We start from the raw sequence: 15,854 nt of genomic DNA, 5'->3' as shown, positions 1-15,854 counted from the left end.
AAAAATACCCGTGATGGCTTGAAGAACACAGATACACCATTTAGTCACAATCGTGTGTTTATTGTCTTCATTCTTCATCAGTTAAAACGTCCTATCTGTGTTTTATTCAGCTACTGCAGCGATAGCATTTGTCTTTGTCCATATTAGGGATTTCCTCCAATGTGATTTTTGTGAGTATTTAATTTTATGATTTTTTTCACTTCTGGTTTTACTGCACGAGGGCGCCCTCCGGCTACCAGTATGAATGAAACAGCTACAGCTACTCACTACACCTTATTTTGGGTAAAAATAGGAAAAATAATACTTCTAAGTTTTTCTCTAGTGTAGAGGAGTTTTCTCTCTGTCTCAGTGGATGCGTAACGTTTCCTCACAAAAATTAAGAAATTACTGTTAATGATTTTTAATCATAATCATTTATAATAAATCCTTAGACATTTCTAAACAATTATAAACCTCCTGCATGTTAACAGGTCATGCTGCAGTTTTCTGTAAACTATATTAATAATAATCATTATCAATAATTATTACTTTGTTCAATGATTTATTTAGTTATAACTATAATCAGAATTATTAGTAGTCATATTGATATATATAAAACAACTTCTTCTTTTTTTGGCCAAATTGTGCAGATCTACAAACAGGCACAGCAAACTTAGTGTTCTTTATAATTTCTGGCAAATAAAGAAAAAGTTTATCTGAAAACTTTTCTAGTTACAGTTCAGATTTTGTGTGCAGATTTTGTTGATTCAGATTTTGGAATTGAAATGAAAGAATGATAGAGAGATTAAAGTGAAATTGTAGAAATGGAATCCAAACGGTATCTTTATGTAGCCGGGGAAAAAAAGGATGTTCTGACTGCTATACATAATATTTATTGGTTTAGTATTAGTATTTGATTTATAAATACAATGATGCCCACGATCACAGACAGACTTGTCATATGTTTAAATTGCTATGACAATTTTTACACTAGTGGGGCCTATTTTTGTTATCTTGCCTAGGGCTCCACAACCCTTCGGGTCACACCACCTTGGTGTGAACGGGCCTTTACCCTGGTAACTCATCAGAGGACTTTCCTCGTGCATTTTCCACATTATAGGCTATAGTCTACACTTTACTCATTTTTACTAATTCAAGCAATGATGTGACGCAAGTGTTTTTATATGTATCTCTGAAAGAAACCAAGTGCCTTCAGAAAAGTTTCGATTGCATTTCAACTCTATCTGATAAAGTAGCGTTCATGAGTGCAGCCCTGCTTTGTTTACATCCGTTACTGAGGAAACCATTATACTGTAAAAAGCGCCTCCTACTGGCAGAGAATCAAATTGGATTTTCAATAAGCCTATCTGCTGTTTCCCCCCATCCGCTCATTTAACCCTATTTTAAATTAATATAAGAATTTCTCGTCTCATCTCTTTTCTTAAAAAATGGTTTAAAGACTGAAATGTGAGGTTTATCATTTTTTGTTTTTGTTTTTACAGTTTAATATGTTACTCATACTTAGGGATGCAGCGATTAACCAGTTTCGCGATTAACCGCGCTTTAAAATGTCACGGTTAATTAATTGTAAAGGTTCCGCTAAACCGAGTGTTTCTGTTACATGGAACGGAACTGTTGCAGCTTGCGCAAAACGAAAACAAAGTTACACCAGTGGTGCACCAGCTTAAAATTACGTGCTTATCAGAGGCACGGAGGCTACTACATGCATTAGATTAACTGTGACAGAGGGACCAAACAGCGAAGCTTTATTTCCATCAGAGAAATGCCTGTCGATAGTGTGGGACCATTTTGAGTACACCAAGAATGACCAGGGTGTCATTTAAATATTGCTGTAAATACATATGCGAATACATAAGGGATAATGCAGGGCTAGCTGTACATTGAATGATTTTAATGCACGACGTGAAGGCAAGAACCACCTGACGCGAAGCTACAGCTCGTTAGCTCAGCATTCTGCCCGCTTCAGATCAGAAAGAGATGAAGTAGTGCGGTAAGATCACATTTATTTGAATTAATTATAACATTTAGCTACTTGAATTAATTATTCGAGAGAGAGAGAGAGAGGTGACAGTTGCCTGTGTGAATTAGCCTACCTGTGTCTGTGCGTCTCTCCAGTAGGCTATTTAACATATATTATTAATAAAAGTCACGGGGCAGCATTCTCAAGAAGTTTGTGTCCTCCTGAATGTTTGTACACATGCGCAGCGTGATCTCCGATCTCACAAACCAAAATAATAGACATGATTTTCTCAAGCCACATGCAAAATCATATATGAATTATTATAAAGATTATTAAAATGAATACGTATAGATGACAGTTGATTACAATAATATTCCAGTTTATTTCCATCATTAGTAACAGTTTCCCCTGTGGGACAAATAAAGTTAATATTAGTCCTATATTAATAATAGGCTACTTCATTAACTTTGTTATTTACTATCCCTGCTGTAGTATTATTCATATGTAAAAACCCACAAGATTTTTTTTTCACCATGTTTCCAAATTCTCTACCCCATGTCCAAAAGAAATGTAAAGAATGTACAAACTGAAAACATTAAATACTTTTGTGATCTATTTCCATTTGTTATTTTCAAAAGAGAAATACTGTCATGGATGTTTACAGAGCAGAGGTCACCTTTTTTAATTCCAATGGGAGAGATGGACTTTTGTTTGTCTTTTGTTTATTATTATTTTGTGCTGTATTGTTGGTTACTGTGTTATTTCTGTTTCAAAAGCCAGCAATAAATAACACTTCAATATCTAAAGAGTATTAATGTGATTTTATACATTAGTAATGTTGGGAAATTAATAAATGCATAATAATCGTCATAATCGTAAAACCGTGATTATTCCTCAGACAATAATCATACCAACACAATCTATAATCTTTGCATCCCTACTCATACTGTTGCTCATATGGTATTCATTTTTATTTTTTTAATTAATTTTTTTGCGGGTCTTAAAACAGGTCTTACATTTGATTTTAAAAATCCTGCAGACAGATGTAGCTTTGCACACTGGCAGCATCTAGAATAATTTTGATCAGCATTTTAGTGTGCATAACAGAAGGCTATCTGAACTTGTTATATCAATCTATAATCTTTGCATCCCTACTCATACTGTTGCTCATATGGTATTAATTTTTATTTTTTTAATTAATTTTTTTGCGGGTCTTAAAAAAGGTCTTACATTTGATTTTAAAAATCCTGCAGACAGATGTAGCTTTGCACACTGGCAGCATCTAGAATAATTTTGATCAGCATTTTAGTGTGCATAACAGAAGGCTATCTGAACTTGTTATATTTTATAGTTTGTCAATTGAAATAATTGTTAATTGTTACAATATAATTACAATATAATTGTTAATTGTTTGTTAATTGATTACGTAGGCTTTGCATACACATGTGCACCCCTCAAAAGCCTGAAACCTCAAAGACCCCCCACCCCACCCACATAACAAATCCCAATTTAACCCCTGGGAACAACACATAATTAAACAATGGTAAGCATTTTATGAAAATGAAAATAAATAAATGTAACCAAATAATATGTTTAATTAAAAAAGGAAACATAATTTTAAAAGCTCATATATATTGTTTAAGTTACTCATTTGTTAAATAAAATAAAAGAATGATCACACATACCTTGAGATTACCCTTGGTTGTGAATGCTCGACCGCAGACAGAGCAGCCGAAGGGTTTTTCGCCAGTGTGTGTGCGCTCGTGGATCTGCAAGGCACTGGCTGAAGAGAAATTCTTCCCACATGCTCTGCAGTTGTGTTGCTTAGGGGTCCGTCTGGGAGGGGGTCCAGTGAGTGAGGTGACGCCCGGTATCATCACCTCAGAGCGTGAGGTGGGAGACTGCAGGCCAAATGCAGGGAAAGGCCCCTCTTTTAGCACGTATGGTCTACTGCAAGCATTCATCTCCAGTTTCACCGCAGTCTGCGAATTTTTAGTATCCTGTTCAGTAGACCTTTGTGCATTTTCTGATAATAAAAAAAATAAATTGCATTAAATCAGCAATATAATTAAATAAGCAAATACCACAATGCTATGTATTAGTTGTTAAAGGTGAAGTGTGTCATTTCTGGCCACACAAAGTGAAACAAAATTGCAATTGTTTTTCACATTTTAATAATTAATAATAATTTAAATAGATTAATATTTTGTAAAAAAAAAAAAAAATTCTAGAAACACTCCCCTGTCCTCCATTACTTCAAACTCACACCATTATTTGAGCTATGTTGCAGTGACGGGCATTGTGTTGCACAGTGCACAGTGTTTACACATTTCAGGTGAATTAAATACGGCTTACTTACAGTTGTCTCTGCATATTTAGCTAGAATAGGAGATAGAAAAAATTACACACTTCACCTTTAAAGTAATTAAAATTACACAAAACACATTTTTGCTGCTTATTCAGTTTACTAAGAATTTTTGTTTGAACATTTTACCACAACTTAATCATTATTTTCAAATCACATACATTTTTAAACTGGATTTTGTATTGAGACTACATGAATAATGTTTGTAGGCATAACTTGATAGTGGACTTCGAATTCCCTGCATCCTTCGCATATGACTGCATTAGGAGTGTACATTTTAAAACTAAGTGTTATTTTATGTGTTTCTGAGTAAAGGGAAATACTTATTGGTGTTTAATGTTCAGTTATTTAAGTTATGTTATAGTCTTTGTGTGGTAACGGTTGTTCTAAAGAGTGGAGCTTGTGTTTAGGCGGTGGGCTACATGATGACTACGGTGTGTGTGTTGCTTCGCTCAGTGAGAATAACTACTAACGCCAGTACTGAGACTAGTCCCTTCTTACTTGTTCATCTCATTCATATCATATAATAGAAAAAAATTTTTATATTTAGTATACTAACATGCGCAATGCAAGTCTGACACAAGGACATCAATTTAGGTTTAACAAAACAATACTTGTTTTAATGGACACGTTCTAGTGTTGTAAAAACCTAAAATAACTGTGTGAAAGCTTTTCTCAATTTAATCAGGTTCAATGAGCATTTTTTTCTTTTTTGTGTAGTTTTTACTGGTATCATATAGCAGTTTTAGCTTACCGTGTTCCTTACTGAAACACTGCATGCTGAAATTGTTTTCTTTCTTGACTGTAGAGTTGATAGGCTGGATTCCTGTTTGATTCACAGTCACCTCGCTGACTTTATTTGCTGCAGGGCAATCTGTTGTTTCAGATTTTACTATAGCTGTTGCCTCTGGGACTTTAGAGGAGAGGTTCAGAGAGACTGAGTGCTCATGTTGACCCTCAGGTTGACTGTTGGGATAGGGTGAAATGTGAATAAAAGTAGACGAATGTGGCATTAAACTACTTCTCATGTTATGGTTCTCCATCTCACCAGTGGTGGTAGAGTCCAGAGCATGAAGATCATTATCCATAGGTCCGCACCTGACCATATTTTTTCCATTTGATTGGCTAAAATTGACAAATGAGTCGCCCCCTACATTTTGAGTTTCTGATAGACTGGTTGGAAGAGATGAGATAGGTGGTGGACTGTCTGAAAAAGAGCTCAGGGTGTTTTCATTGTACTCCACAACATCCCCTTCTTCTTCAAGTGAAATATCATCAAGACAGTCATCATCATAAGTGCTCATGCTGTCAAAGCTCTCCATATCTGTATCTTTCTCATAGATAGTTTCTGCCAGAGGAGTGTTTGGAATCTGCCCCACCATGTGCATGCGTATGTGCTGCTGTAGTACAACGGCATTCGTGAACTTTTTCTGACAGATCGGACATGAGTGCTGAATCCGAAGAGGAGGTTTTGCACGGTGTACACCAAAGTGTGTCTTTAAATTACCCTTTGTGGTGAATGCTCGTCCACAAACCTTGCATTTAAATGGCCTCTCCCCTGTGTGGATGCGATAATGCATTTTCAGCGCGCTCTGACAGCTTAGCACGCGGTGGCAGATAACACACTGATTGGGCTCCATCATCTTCTTGTCGATGTTTTCCACAAGCTGTTGGAGCTTCGATGTCTCAGATGTTTGCATAGAGTCTTGGAGACCACCAAATGGGAACTTGGCCTTGAACTGATCCGAGATGAGTGGAGGAGAGGATGACTTATTATCAGCTGAAGGAGCATCAGTGGACTCGGTTACATTTACCTTAACAGGTTTTTCTGTAGACATGGACTGAGGAAGCAGGCTGTTGGGGTTGTTACCATTTCTAGTCATACTGTTTGATGGCAGGTGCACTTCTTCTGTATTGAAGCTCTGTGTGATCTCTCCTTCACTGTTTGATTTAGGAGAGGCCGCAATGGTGGACATATCTGTCTCAGTGCCAGTGGGATTGGGCGACGATGGTGTAAGTTCACCTCTGGCTGGCGACGGCCTATGTGGAGATCTTTCAGAGGGTGTGCTTGTAAATGAATCACTTAAGCTTTCAATAATTGGTACTGTGGGTGGCAACTGCAGACCCACTGAGGACGGCACTGTTGGAAGAACAGGCTTGCTGTCTAACCAAGTAGGTCCTGCCTTCTCCGGAGGAAAAGACATCCCATAGGGAATCCCAGAACTGGTAGGGATATTGTCAAGATATTCTGGGACTGGGTATGGGTTCATCTGAACATAAGGATACTTCTCCTTGTGCCTTTGGAAGTGAACTTTGAGGTTTCCCTTTGTAGAGAAACGGTTGCCACAAATGTTGCATTTGAAGGGCCTTTCACCTGTGTGCGAGCGCAAGTGGATCTGCAAGGCACTGTCACTGCCGAACACTTTAGCGCAGAACCTACACTTGTGCTTAAAGAATGGGTCCTCGGAACTGGGCTTGCTGTCAAAAATTGAGACGCTGGGTAGTTTGCTCTTACGGTACTTCATCATTGCAGCAAGTGGGTCTAATGCACTGGCAGTGGCTGCAATACTGGCCAGCGGATTGGGAAATATGACTCCATTGGGAGGGCTTTGAGGTAGTAATGGTAGGTTGGCAGAAGGGCTAAGGAGGCTACTCTGGCCAGCTGATAGTGGGCTAGGAGTGCTTATGGACTGGGTGTTACTAACGTTAGAGTGCGATCCGCTACAGGTGGGCAAGAGCGGGGAAGCCCTGCTGCAGCTGAAGAGACGAGGGCTGGAACTTGTTAATGAAGCAGTGGCACTCTCCAATCCTCTAGAGCTGATTTGTCCACTGCTTGGCTGGGAAGACAGCAATGGTGGCCTCGCTAGCATAGATGCCTGGGATACAGAAGCCTGCCCATTCACTGCAGAGGGCATGACCCCAGATAATGGAAGTACAGGGGGTGGTGCAATGCCCTGGAAATTGTAAGTGTTAGAGTCAGAGGGCAGACTTTTTGAGGCAGGATTAAGGGCGGCTTGCGTAGGCTGCCTATTCATTACAGCGACCTGGCTGCGGATCTGCTCAATGAGCTGTAATTGCTGAAACTGCTGCTGCTGCAGTGCCATCAACTGCTCCAGAATCATGGGTATAACAGCGGAGTTCAGCTTGCCTGCAGAGCCCGCACAGTGAATGCTCTGGGAAAACTGAGCAACGGCCACTCGGGTGCTATGAAGAATCTCCAGGGTCACATTGGTGCTAGGCATGTCATAGTGATTGGTTATAGGTGGTGCAGGGGAACAGGTGGTGTTTTCATTGTCAAGTGGTAGAGGGCTGAGGTTTGATGTTTTATGCTCGGGGAAACTTATATCCATTTGTTCATTCAGGTCGATGATGTGGGTTTCCTCAGGCATCTCGTCGACTTTCTCAGCCAGCTCGTGGTTGAGCTCACTAGCCTCCATTTCTGCTGAGTCACTGTGGGCGCTCAAGAGGGACTCTGTCGGTGATCCGTGGGAAATGGTCTTCTCTTCATTCTCCCGTACTATCAGCACAGGGGGGTCTTCCATGCATTTCTGCTGGTGTTCCAGCATTTCGGACCACTTGAAGAATTCAGCACAGCACCTCTCGCACACATGCGTCTCTTCACCTCCGCTGCGGCTCTCCGTGCTGCTGTCCTCCTCATCGCCTCCCCTCAACAGAAGTACTGGCACATAAAGACACAGAGAGAAAGCGTGTGAATAGAAATTTCTGAGATGATAGATTTTTCACAGCTATTCTTGGAGGAGTGAACAATATAGATAAACTAAATCAATTGTACCACTTTACCAATTACTGAAAGCCAGCCTCTTTGTGCTCATGCTCCAAAGACTCAAATGATAATTTTCCTTGCACAATCCATCAAATTATGCGACCTATCTATTGAATATACGGGAGCTTAATGAAATTCTATAGGGGATATTGATTTCCAATGTTTTTATACAATTCACAGCTGCACTGTCAGTTGAGGGCAAATTGAGTCTTTGATTGACTAATCTGAACTCTCCATTGCTATCAAACACTCTTATTTCCTGATGAATTTGAAGAACTAATTCCTCTCCACTTGACATTGTTGAGAGAAACAGTTATCTCTTTTTGCTAAAGGTGTACAATCTTGACAAAATGGTTTCAGCTTTAAATGTGTAAAAAGCACAACTAACTTCAAATTGTTTTAAATCATGTCATATTTGATCATAAAAAAAAAAAAATTTTCATTGAGTCTTTGTCAAAGCCTTTATAGTGTATTTATCTTTAAACAAATCTGTTCAGTGTCATTTTCTCATGGAATCAGTAAATTATATAATGACATAAACATGAAGCATGTCAATACTGAACAAGAATGCACAACTTAAAAATACATAATTTCAAATCGAAGTTTAACGATCATCGAAGCCACAAAAATGAATATTTGTCATAAAATAAAACAGCAGTATTTGATGAGATTTTTTGTTCTGATATTTGCATTTAGACAACATATAAAAGACCTATAGGCTACATCAACTTAAAGTGTTATAGGTCATTTGCTGATGAGCACTAAGGGGTTGGGTTTGGGTAATTTATGCACTTGTCACAATTTTTCAGAGGAAAATTAAATAGATTTTCACCCTAAAAGGTTTAGTGGGATGACAAAGTGTATGAGTCCAAACAGAAAAAAAGTAAGCCATTACTTCCTATATTTACTGTTTGTATTTGTGAATGTGTGTGTATGAGTGTGTATGAGTGTGTGTGTGCGTGCGTGCGTGCATTATTTCCTTTCCTTTTCTCTTCTTTCCTTTTTTATTTTTAATTTTTAATTTTTTTATCTTTTCATAATATTTTATAGTAATAGAAAATCTCATGGATGATTGTATGGGTGTATTCACTGTATGTTTCTTTATTACCCCCTTTATCGCCTTGATGTAGCCACACTGAATATGTTTATGATTAAGAATATTGCTGGATAAAAAAATTCAGAAAAAGTGACAGTGAGAAAGAGAAATGAGTGAAGAAAGGATAACAGAATATCTGGAATTATTTTGTGGTCAGGTGTTATTGGGTTTCTTCTCAGTTTTTGTGAGCCTTCCTCAAAGTAGTTACAATGTGGGTCATTTGCTCGTCTAATTCCAGTAACTGTGTGGGTGGTCTGAAAACTCTTAACACCGAAAGGTGAGAGCTAACTGAAACTGATCTTGTGAGGTGACCAATTAACTTAAGGCCATGCTGCAAATCTTAAAATGTTCACAAATTAGCCCATATAGATATTAGCATTTAGTTCAAATAGAATCACAAAAAAATCCTTTGGCATCCCCAGTGAAAAGACGGACAAAATTGTGTTCATGAGATATATCAAATTCTTAAATCAGAAAAAAAGCCTTGCTGCATGAGCCACTACAAAGATTAAAAAACTTGGGAGATTCCTAGGGTGCTCAGCTGGTAACCGTGGTTTTGGTAGCTAGGATAATTTCGGCATGAGACAGACAATGGTTACAACGTAAATCTGTAAGACATAAGACAAACTGAAAGATGGGAAAACACGAAAGTCAAAATGATTTTGTAGATGTCGACAGAAATAAGAGAAAACAATCCGCTAAGTACATATACTGCATACAAGAATAAAACTGTGAAGTCAAATCATTATTATTTATTTTTTTATTAGTTTAAAATATAAACATAATTTAACATTAATTCAATTAGAAAATAATATGCCAATTAGTATTTTAACAGATATAAATTACAGATGGTGTTAGTAGGTCCCTAAGTTACTTTAGTTTGTTAATAATATTTTCTTAAATGTATTAAAATAGTGTGTTTGAGCTTGATCTAAAATTTCTGCACTTATTGCACATTAATTTGACTAAATTTCAAGAATACTTCAGCAGATGTTTTATTTTCTAAAAAAATTAAATTTGTTTAAAGGTTTTTCAAAAAAGCTGTTATGCAATTATTTGCCTGGCCTGTTTACTGAAGCAGACATTTTATTTGACTAACTGTTTTAAAAAAAATACCAAAAAACGAACCCACATTTTAAACTTTATTGTAAACGTTCAATATTTTTAAATGATTAATTATTTCTACATCAATATTGTTGCTTCAGGTTTTCACTCGAATCCTTTCATTACTCTTCTAACAGATCAGGACAGATTATAATGGATTCATCTTAAAACTGATCTGAAGAACAATAAACGTCTTTTTTGCAGTAAATACTTTAACGTGATTTAAATGAAGACACAACTTCGACGCCAAACCAAATGTGAGGATTTTTTATGTAAACAAGTAAGTAACTTCATTACCATGACAAAAGGAATTATTCTCACGCAAACAGACGAATGTTGAAGGTTTTTGATTATAATGGATTCATCTGATTAAAACTGATCTGAAGAACAATAAACGTCTTTCACTGTCTGTTTTCAAACCATACTCTGGTTCTCTTCTTTAAGGTCGATCTTTGTGTTGCAGTAAATACTTTAACGTGATTTAAATGAAGACACAACTTCGACGCCAAACCAAATGTGAGGATTTTTTATGTAAACAAGTAAGTAACTTCATTACCATGACAAAAGGAATTATTCTCACGCAAACAGACGAATGTTGAAGGTTTTGTTTGGGTCTTGCAATGGGACACTTTTGTAGGTTTTGCAGATCTTTTATTTTAGTGTCTTATCAAAAGCACGAATAGATACACATCTCTAATCTACCGTTACTGATTATAGCCTAATTAATAATTCATTTTAAATCATGTTGGCTACATTTTTTTTTTTAAACACTCCCAAAAATGAATAAGTATATGGCCTATACGTGTACAGTTCCTAATTAAGCAAATTAAATAGCTGAGAACATTGTATTCCCCTAAATGTTAAATTACTTTGAATGAATTTAACAGAAATTGTTAGCAAAGAGCTAGAATACTAAAGACACTAGAAATTACTGCTGCATTATTTAGAAAAAAGGGTGTTCGGCATTTTTGTCAAATGACACATAATGAAAGTTTGACACAAAATTTCCAAAAGCACATGTTCGTGTGTTTCATATAAACGCACTTTACGCGTGCTTTATGATGCACTCTTAAAATAAAGGTTCGAATAGCCAAGAATTGTACAACTTTTTATTCTCTGATTCTTTAGACAACATCTATGTACCGGTGCTTTAAAGAACATAGAAATTCTCCAAAGAATTAAAATGGCTCTCTATTTGAATGTAAGAACCATCGAAGAACCTTTATTTTTAAGGGTGTAAAACTTTGTCTTGAGTTCCATCTAGTCTACTTGAACTGAAGACAGCATGCTATAAACTTGCATAGGCTATGCTTACTAAATCAAGTTCTTTTTACTCTAAGGTTCTTTCTATATTCAAAGTGTCCGTTCTATGCCATGCATCCTATAGCGTGTTTTCAACACCACTCGAAATGAACCACAAAACATCGCGAAATTCTGACAAAAGAAACTTGTGTCTAAAGAGCCAGATGAGAGACTCGTATTTCAAATCACATACCGTTATCCGGACTTTTGTCCGACAGTGCTCCTTCTTCGTCCGATCTGAGATGCTGAGGTTTCGCTTGCTTTCTTCGGGACATGTCTCTGCGCTTCGCGTCGGCGCTCCGATCTGCAGAAACATCGGAGGCATGCAGTCCCGTACAGTCCCGGGGTCAGTGAATAAGAGATATTAGATGTTCGTTGTGCAGATTGCGCATGTCGGCGTTATAATGATAGAGGGTCATGTATTACGTTGCGCTGCATGACGGATTGGCCGCGCGCCAGCAGACACTCTCTCTGGATATGGAAATGAGGGATGGACTGAGTAATTAGCCCGTTTCACTTCCTCACTTTCCCCCCTTTTGCTCTCTGTTCACGTAGGATGTTGGCTACATTTTTTTTTTTTAAACACTCCCAAAAATGAATAAGTATATGGCCTATACGTGTACAGTTCCTAATTAAGCAAATTAAACAGCTGAGAACATTGTATTCCCCTAAATGTTAAATTACTTTGAATGAATTTAACAGAAATTGTTAGCAAAGAGCTAGAATACTAAAGACACTAGAAATTACTGCTGCATTATTTAGAAAAAAGGGTGTTCGGCATTTTTGTCAAATGACACATAATGAAAGTTTGACACAAAATTTCCAAAAGCACATGTTCGTGTGTTTCATATAAACGCACTTTACGCGTGCTTTATGATGCACTCTTAAAATAAAGGTTCGAATAGCCAAGAATTGTACAACTTTTTATTCTCTGATTCTTTAGACAACATCTATGTACCGGTGCTTTAAAGAACATAGAAATTCTCCAAAGAATTAAAATGGCTCTCTATTTGAATGTAAGAACCATCGAAGAACCTTTATTTTTAAGGGTGTAAAACTTTGTCTTGAGTTCCATCTAGTCTACTTGAACTGAAGACAGCATGCTATAAACTTGCATAGGCTATGCTTACTAAATCAAGTTCTTTTTACTCTAAGGTTCTTTCTATATTCAAAGTGTCCGTTCTATGCCATGCATCCTATAGCGTGTTTTCAACACCACTCGAAATGAACCACAAAACATCGCGAAATTCTGACAAAAGAAACTTGTGTCTAAAGAGCCAGATGAGAGACTCGTATTTCAAATCACATACCGTTATCCGGACTTTTGTCCGACAGTGCTCCTTCTTCGTCCGATCTGAGATGCTGAGGTTTCGCTTGCTTTCTTCGGGACATGTCTCTGCGCTTCGCGTCGGCGCTCCGATCTGCAGAAACATCGGAGGCATGCAGTCCCGTACAGTCCCGGGGTCAGTGAATAAGAGATATTAGATGTTCGTTGTGCAGATTGCGCATGTCGGCGTTATAATGATAGAGGGTCATGTATTACGTTGCGCTGCATGACGGATTGGCCGCGCGCCAGCAGACACTCTCTCTGGATATGGAAATGAGGGATGGACTGAGTAATTAGCCCGTTTCACTTCCTCACTTTCCCCCCTTTTGCTCTCTGTTCACGTAGGACCACAAACTGGACGCAAACAAGTGCGTCTAGCTCTGGTGGCGCTTCACATGGCGTAAAGTCCATCCGCAGTTTGTTAAACATCACCGTAAGTACGGAAAACCAGTCTTGTCAGGTTCACACGCCTTCATTTCAAATTATTGACAGTACGAGATAGCCTACATTCAAGCAACTTTCAAACAGGCTTTTTCGACGTGTATTGATTCTAGTTTAAGCATAGCTTTCCATCAAATAAGTTTTGTTGAATTTTTATATCCACGCAAGAAAAGTTTGTCCTGACAGACGAATATCTACCTATTGTAAAAGCAGTTGCTTCGGTTAATAGTTGGTTATTTGAAGGGTTCGGTGAGTCTAATTAAAGCTTAAACCCCCAGAAGAAGTCAAAATAAAATGTTGACGGGTTTTAAAGGTAGATAATCTTTCAAACAATGTTTCAAAAGCCACAAAAGTTAGATTACAAGTTAGTACACTCCCAAAGAGTCGCGTTCGCCTGAGGAGGTCACCATAGCAACAGAAGGCTGCTCGAACGCTTTCCGTTAGGATCTGTATGGGACGGTAAACGTCGACAAAACAGAAGTAGTGCCATCATTTATGGCATTCTATACATTTACGTACCACAAGTATATCAGAAAAAGTATTTGCAAACTTTTCAAGTTTTACATTTTGTATTATTGAGAAAAAAAAAAACGGTTCGGTTTTTACTGAGAGGAACATGCACAGAACGCGCGCGCGCGAAATCCCGAAAATTATTTAGGAACGTCAAAAACGCAGTCGAATGATTCGCACTGTCAAGGAGTATGTTGGCAACAAACACCGTTCGTTCTGTTGTCGGTCGGTCCGTCTGCTCCTCACTCATGCCGAGGACGCATCCTCCATAGTTCATCCAATTCAAAACTATGCCCTTTCCTGCGGATTCCAGAGTCCCACAAGGTGGATGCATTCGTGTAGGAGCTGAAATGAAACGAGCGTTCGCTGATTTTCTGCTGCAAATGTGCGTGTAAACCCCAGCAGAAGTCCTGGAGAGGTGCAGGAGTGCTGTTCTGTGTAAGCGTATTGCATTAGGCGACCACTAGGATATCACAGAACGATGGACCCCTGTTCAACATGCTCCTTTTTTCTGTTTACTTTTTGCCTAACTTCTCAACTGTTACAAAACTGACTTCATAAGGGATGCTGAGGTTTCGCTTGCTTTCTTCGGGACATGTCTCTGCGCTTCGCGTCGGCGCTCCGATCTGCAGAAACATCGGAGGCATGCAGTCCCGTACAGTCCCGGGGTCAGTGAATAAGAGATATTAGATGTTCGTTGTGCAGATTGCGCATGTCGGCGTTATAATGATAGAGGGTCATGTATTACGTTGCGCTGCATGACGGATTGGCCGCGCGCCAGCAGACACTCTCTCTGGATATGGAAATGAGGGATGGACTGAGTAATTAGCCCGTTTCACTTCCTCACTTTCCCCCCTTTTGCTCTCTGTTCACGTAGGACCACAAACTGGACGCAAACAAGTGCGTCTAGCTCTGGTGGCGCTTCACATGGCGTAAAGTCCATCCGCAGTTTGTTAAACATCACCGTAAGTACGGAAAACCAGTCTTGTCAGGTTCACACGCCTTCATTTCAAATTATTGACAGTACGAGATAGCCTACATTCAAGCAACTTTCAAACAGGCTTTTTCGACGTGTATTGATTCTAGTTTAAGCATAGCTTTCCATCAAATAAGTTTTGTTTAATTTTTATATCCACGCAAGAAAAGTTTGTCCTGACAGACGAATATCTGCCTATTGTAAAAGCAGTTGCTTCGGTTAATAGTTGGTTATTTGAAGGGTTCGGTGAGTCTAATTAAAGCTTAAACCCCCAGAAGAAGTCAAAATAAAATGTTGACGGTTTTTAAAGGTAGATAATCTTTCAAACAATGTTTCAAAAGCCACAAAAGTTAGATTACAAGTTAGTACACTCCCAAAGAGTCGCGTTCGCCTGAGGAGGTCACCATAGCAACAGAAGGCTGCTCGAACGCTTTCCGTTAGGATCTGTATGGGACGGTAAACGTCGACAAAACAGAAGTAGTGCCATCATTTATGGCATTCTATACATTTACGTACCACAAGTATATCAGAAAAAGTATTTGCAAACTTTTCAAGTTTTACATTTTGTATTATTGAGAAAAAAAAAACGGTTCGGTTTTTACTGAGAGGAACATGCACAGAACGCGCGCGCGCGAAATCCCGAAAATTATTTAGGAACGTCAAAAACGCAGTCGAATGATTCGCACTGTCAAGGAGTATGTTGGCAACAAACACCGTTCGTTCTGTTGTCGGTCGGTCCGTCTGCTCCTCACTCATGCCGAGGACGCATCCTCCATAGTTCATCCAATTCAAAACTATGCCCTTTCCTGCGGATTCCAGAGTCCCACAAGGTGGATGCATTCGTGTAGGAGCTGAAATGAAACGAGCGTTCGCTGATTTTCTGCTGCAAATGTGCGTGTAAACCCCAGCAGAAGTCCTGGAGAGGTGCAGGAGTGCTGTTCTGTGTAAGCGTATTGCATTAGGCGACCACTAGGATATCACAGAACGAT

The 15,854-nt window shown here is 38.6% G+C and overlaps 1 protein-coding gene across 1 annotated transcript in view; it reads right to left on the bottom strand.

The window, feature by feature from the left end:
* LOC107563697 (sal-like protein 3) overlaps window positions 1-12,118 on the bottom strand; it is a 17,135-nt gene extending 5,017 nt beyond the window's left edge. The window contains exons 1-3 of the mRNA XM_016248644.1: window positions 11,805-12,118; window positions 5,080-8,004; window positions 3,646-3,986 (exon numbers count right to left, since the gene is read on the bottom strand). Of these exons, the coding sequence (XP_016104130.1) occupies window positions 3,646-3,986; window positions 5,080-8,004; window positions 11,805-11,886 (3,348 nt within the window). The 5' untranslated portion in view covers window positions 11,887-12,118. The remainder of the gene's footprint in view (window positions 1-3,645; window positions 3,987-5,079; window positions 8,005-11,804) is intronic.
* Between the last annotated feature and the right edge of the window lie 3,736 nt (window positions 12,119-15,854).

Source organism: Sinocyclocheilus grahami, unplaced genomic scaffold (assembly GCF_001515645.1).
Source record: "Sinocyclocheilus grahami isolate Dianchi unplaced genomic scaffold, SAMN03320097.WGS_v1.1 scaffold887.1, whole genome shotgun sequence".
Lineage (NCBI taxonomy): Eukaryota > Metazoa > Chordata > Actinopteri > Cypriniformes > Cyprinidae > Sinocyclocheilus > Sinocyclocheilus grahami.
The sequence above is the reverse complement of the archived record's forward strand: the minus strand, read 5'-3'. Positions and strand labels throughout refer to the sequence as shown.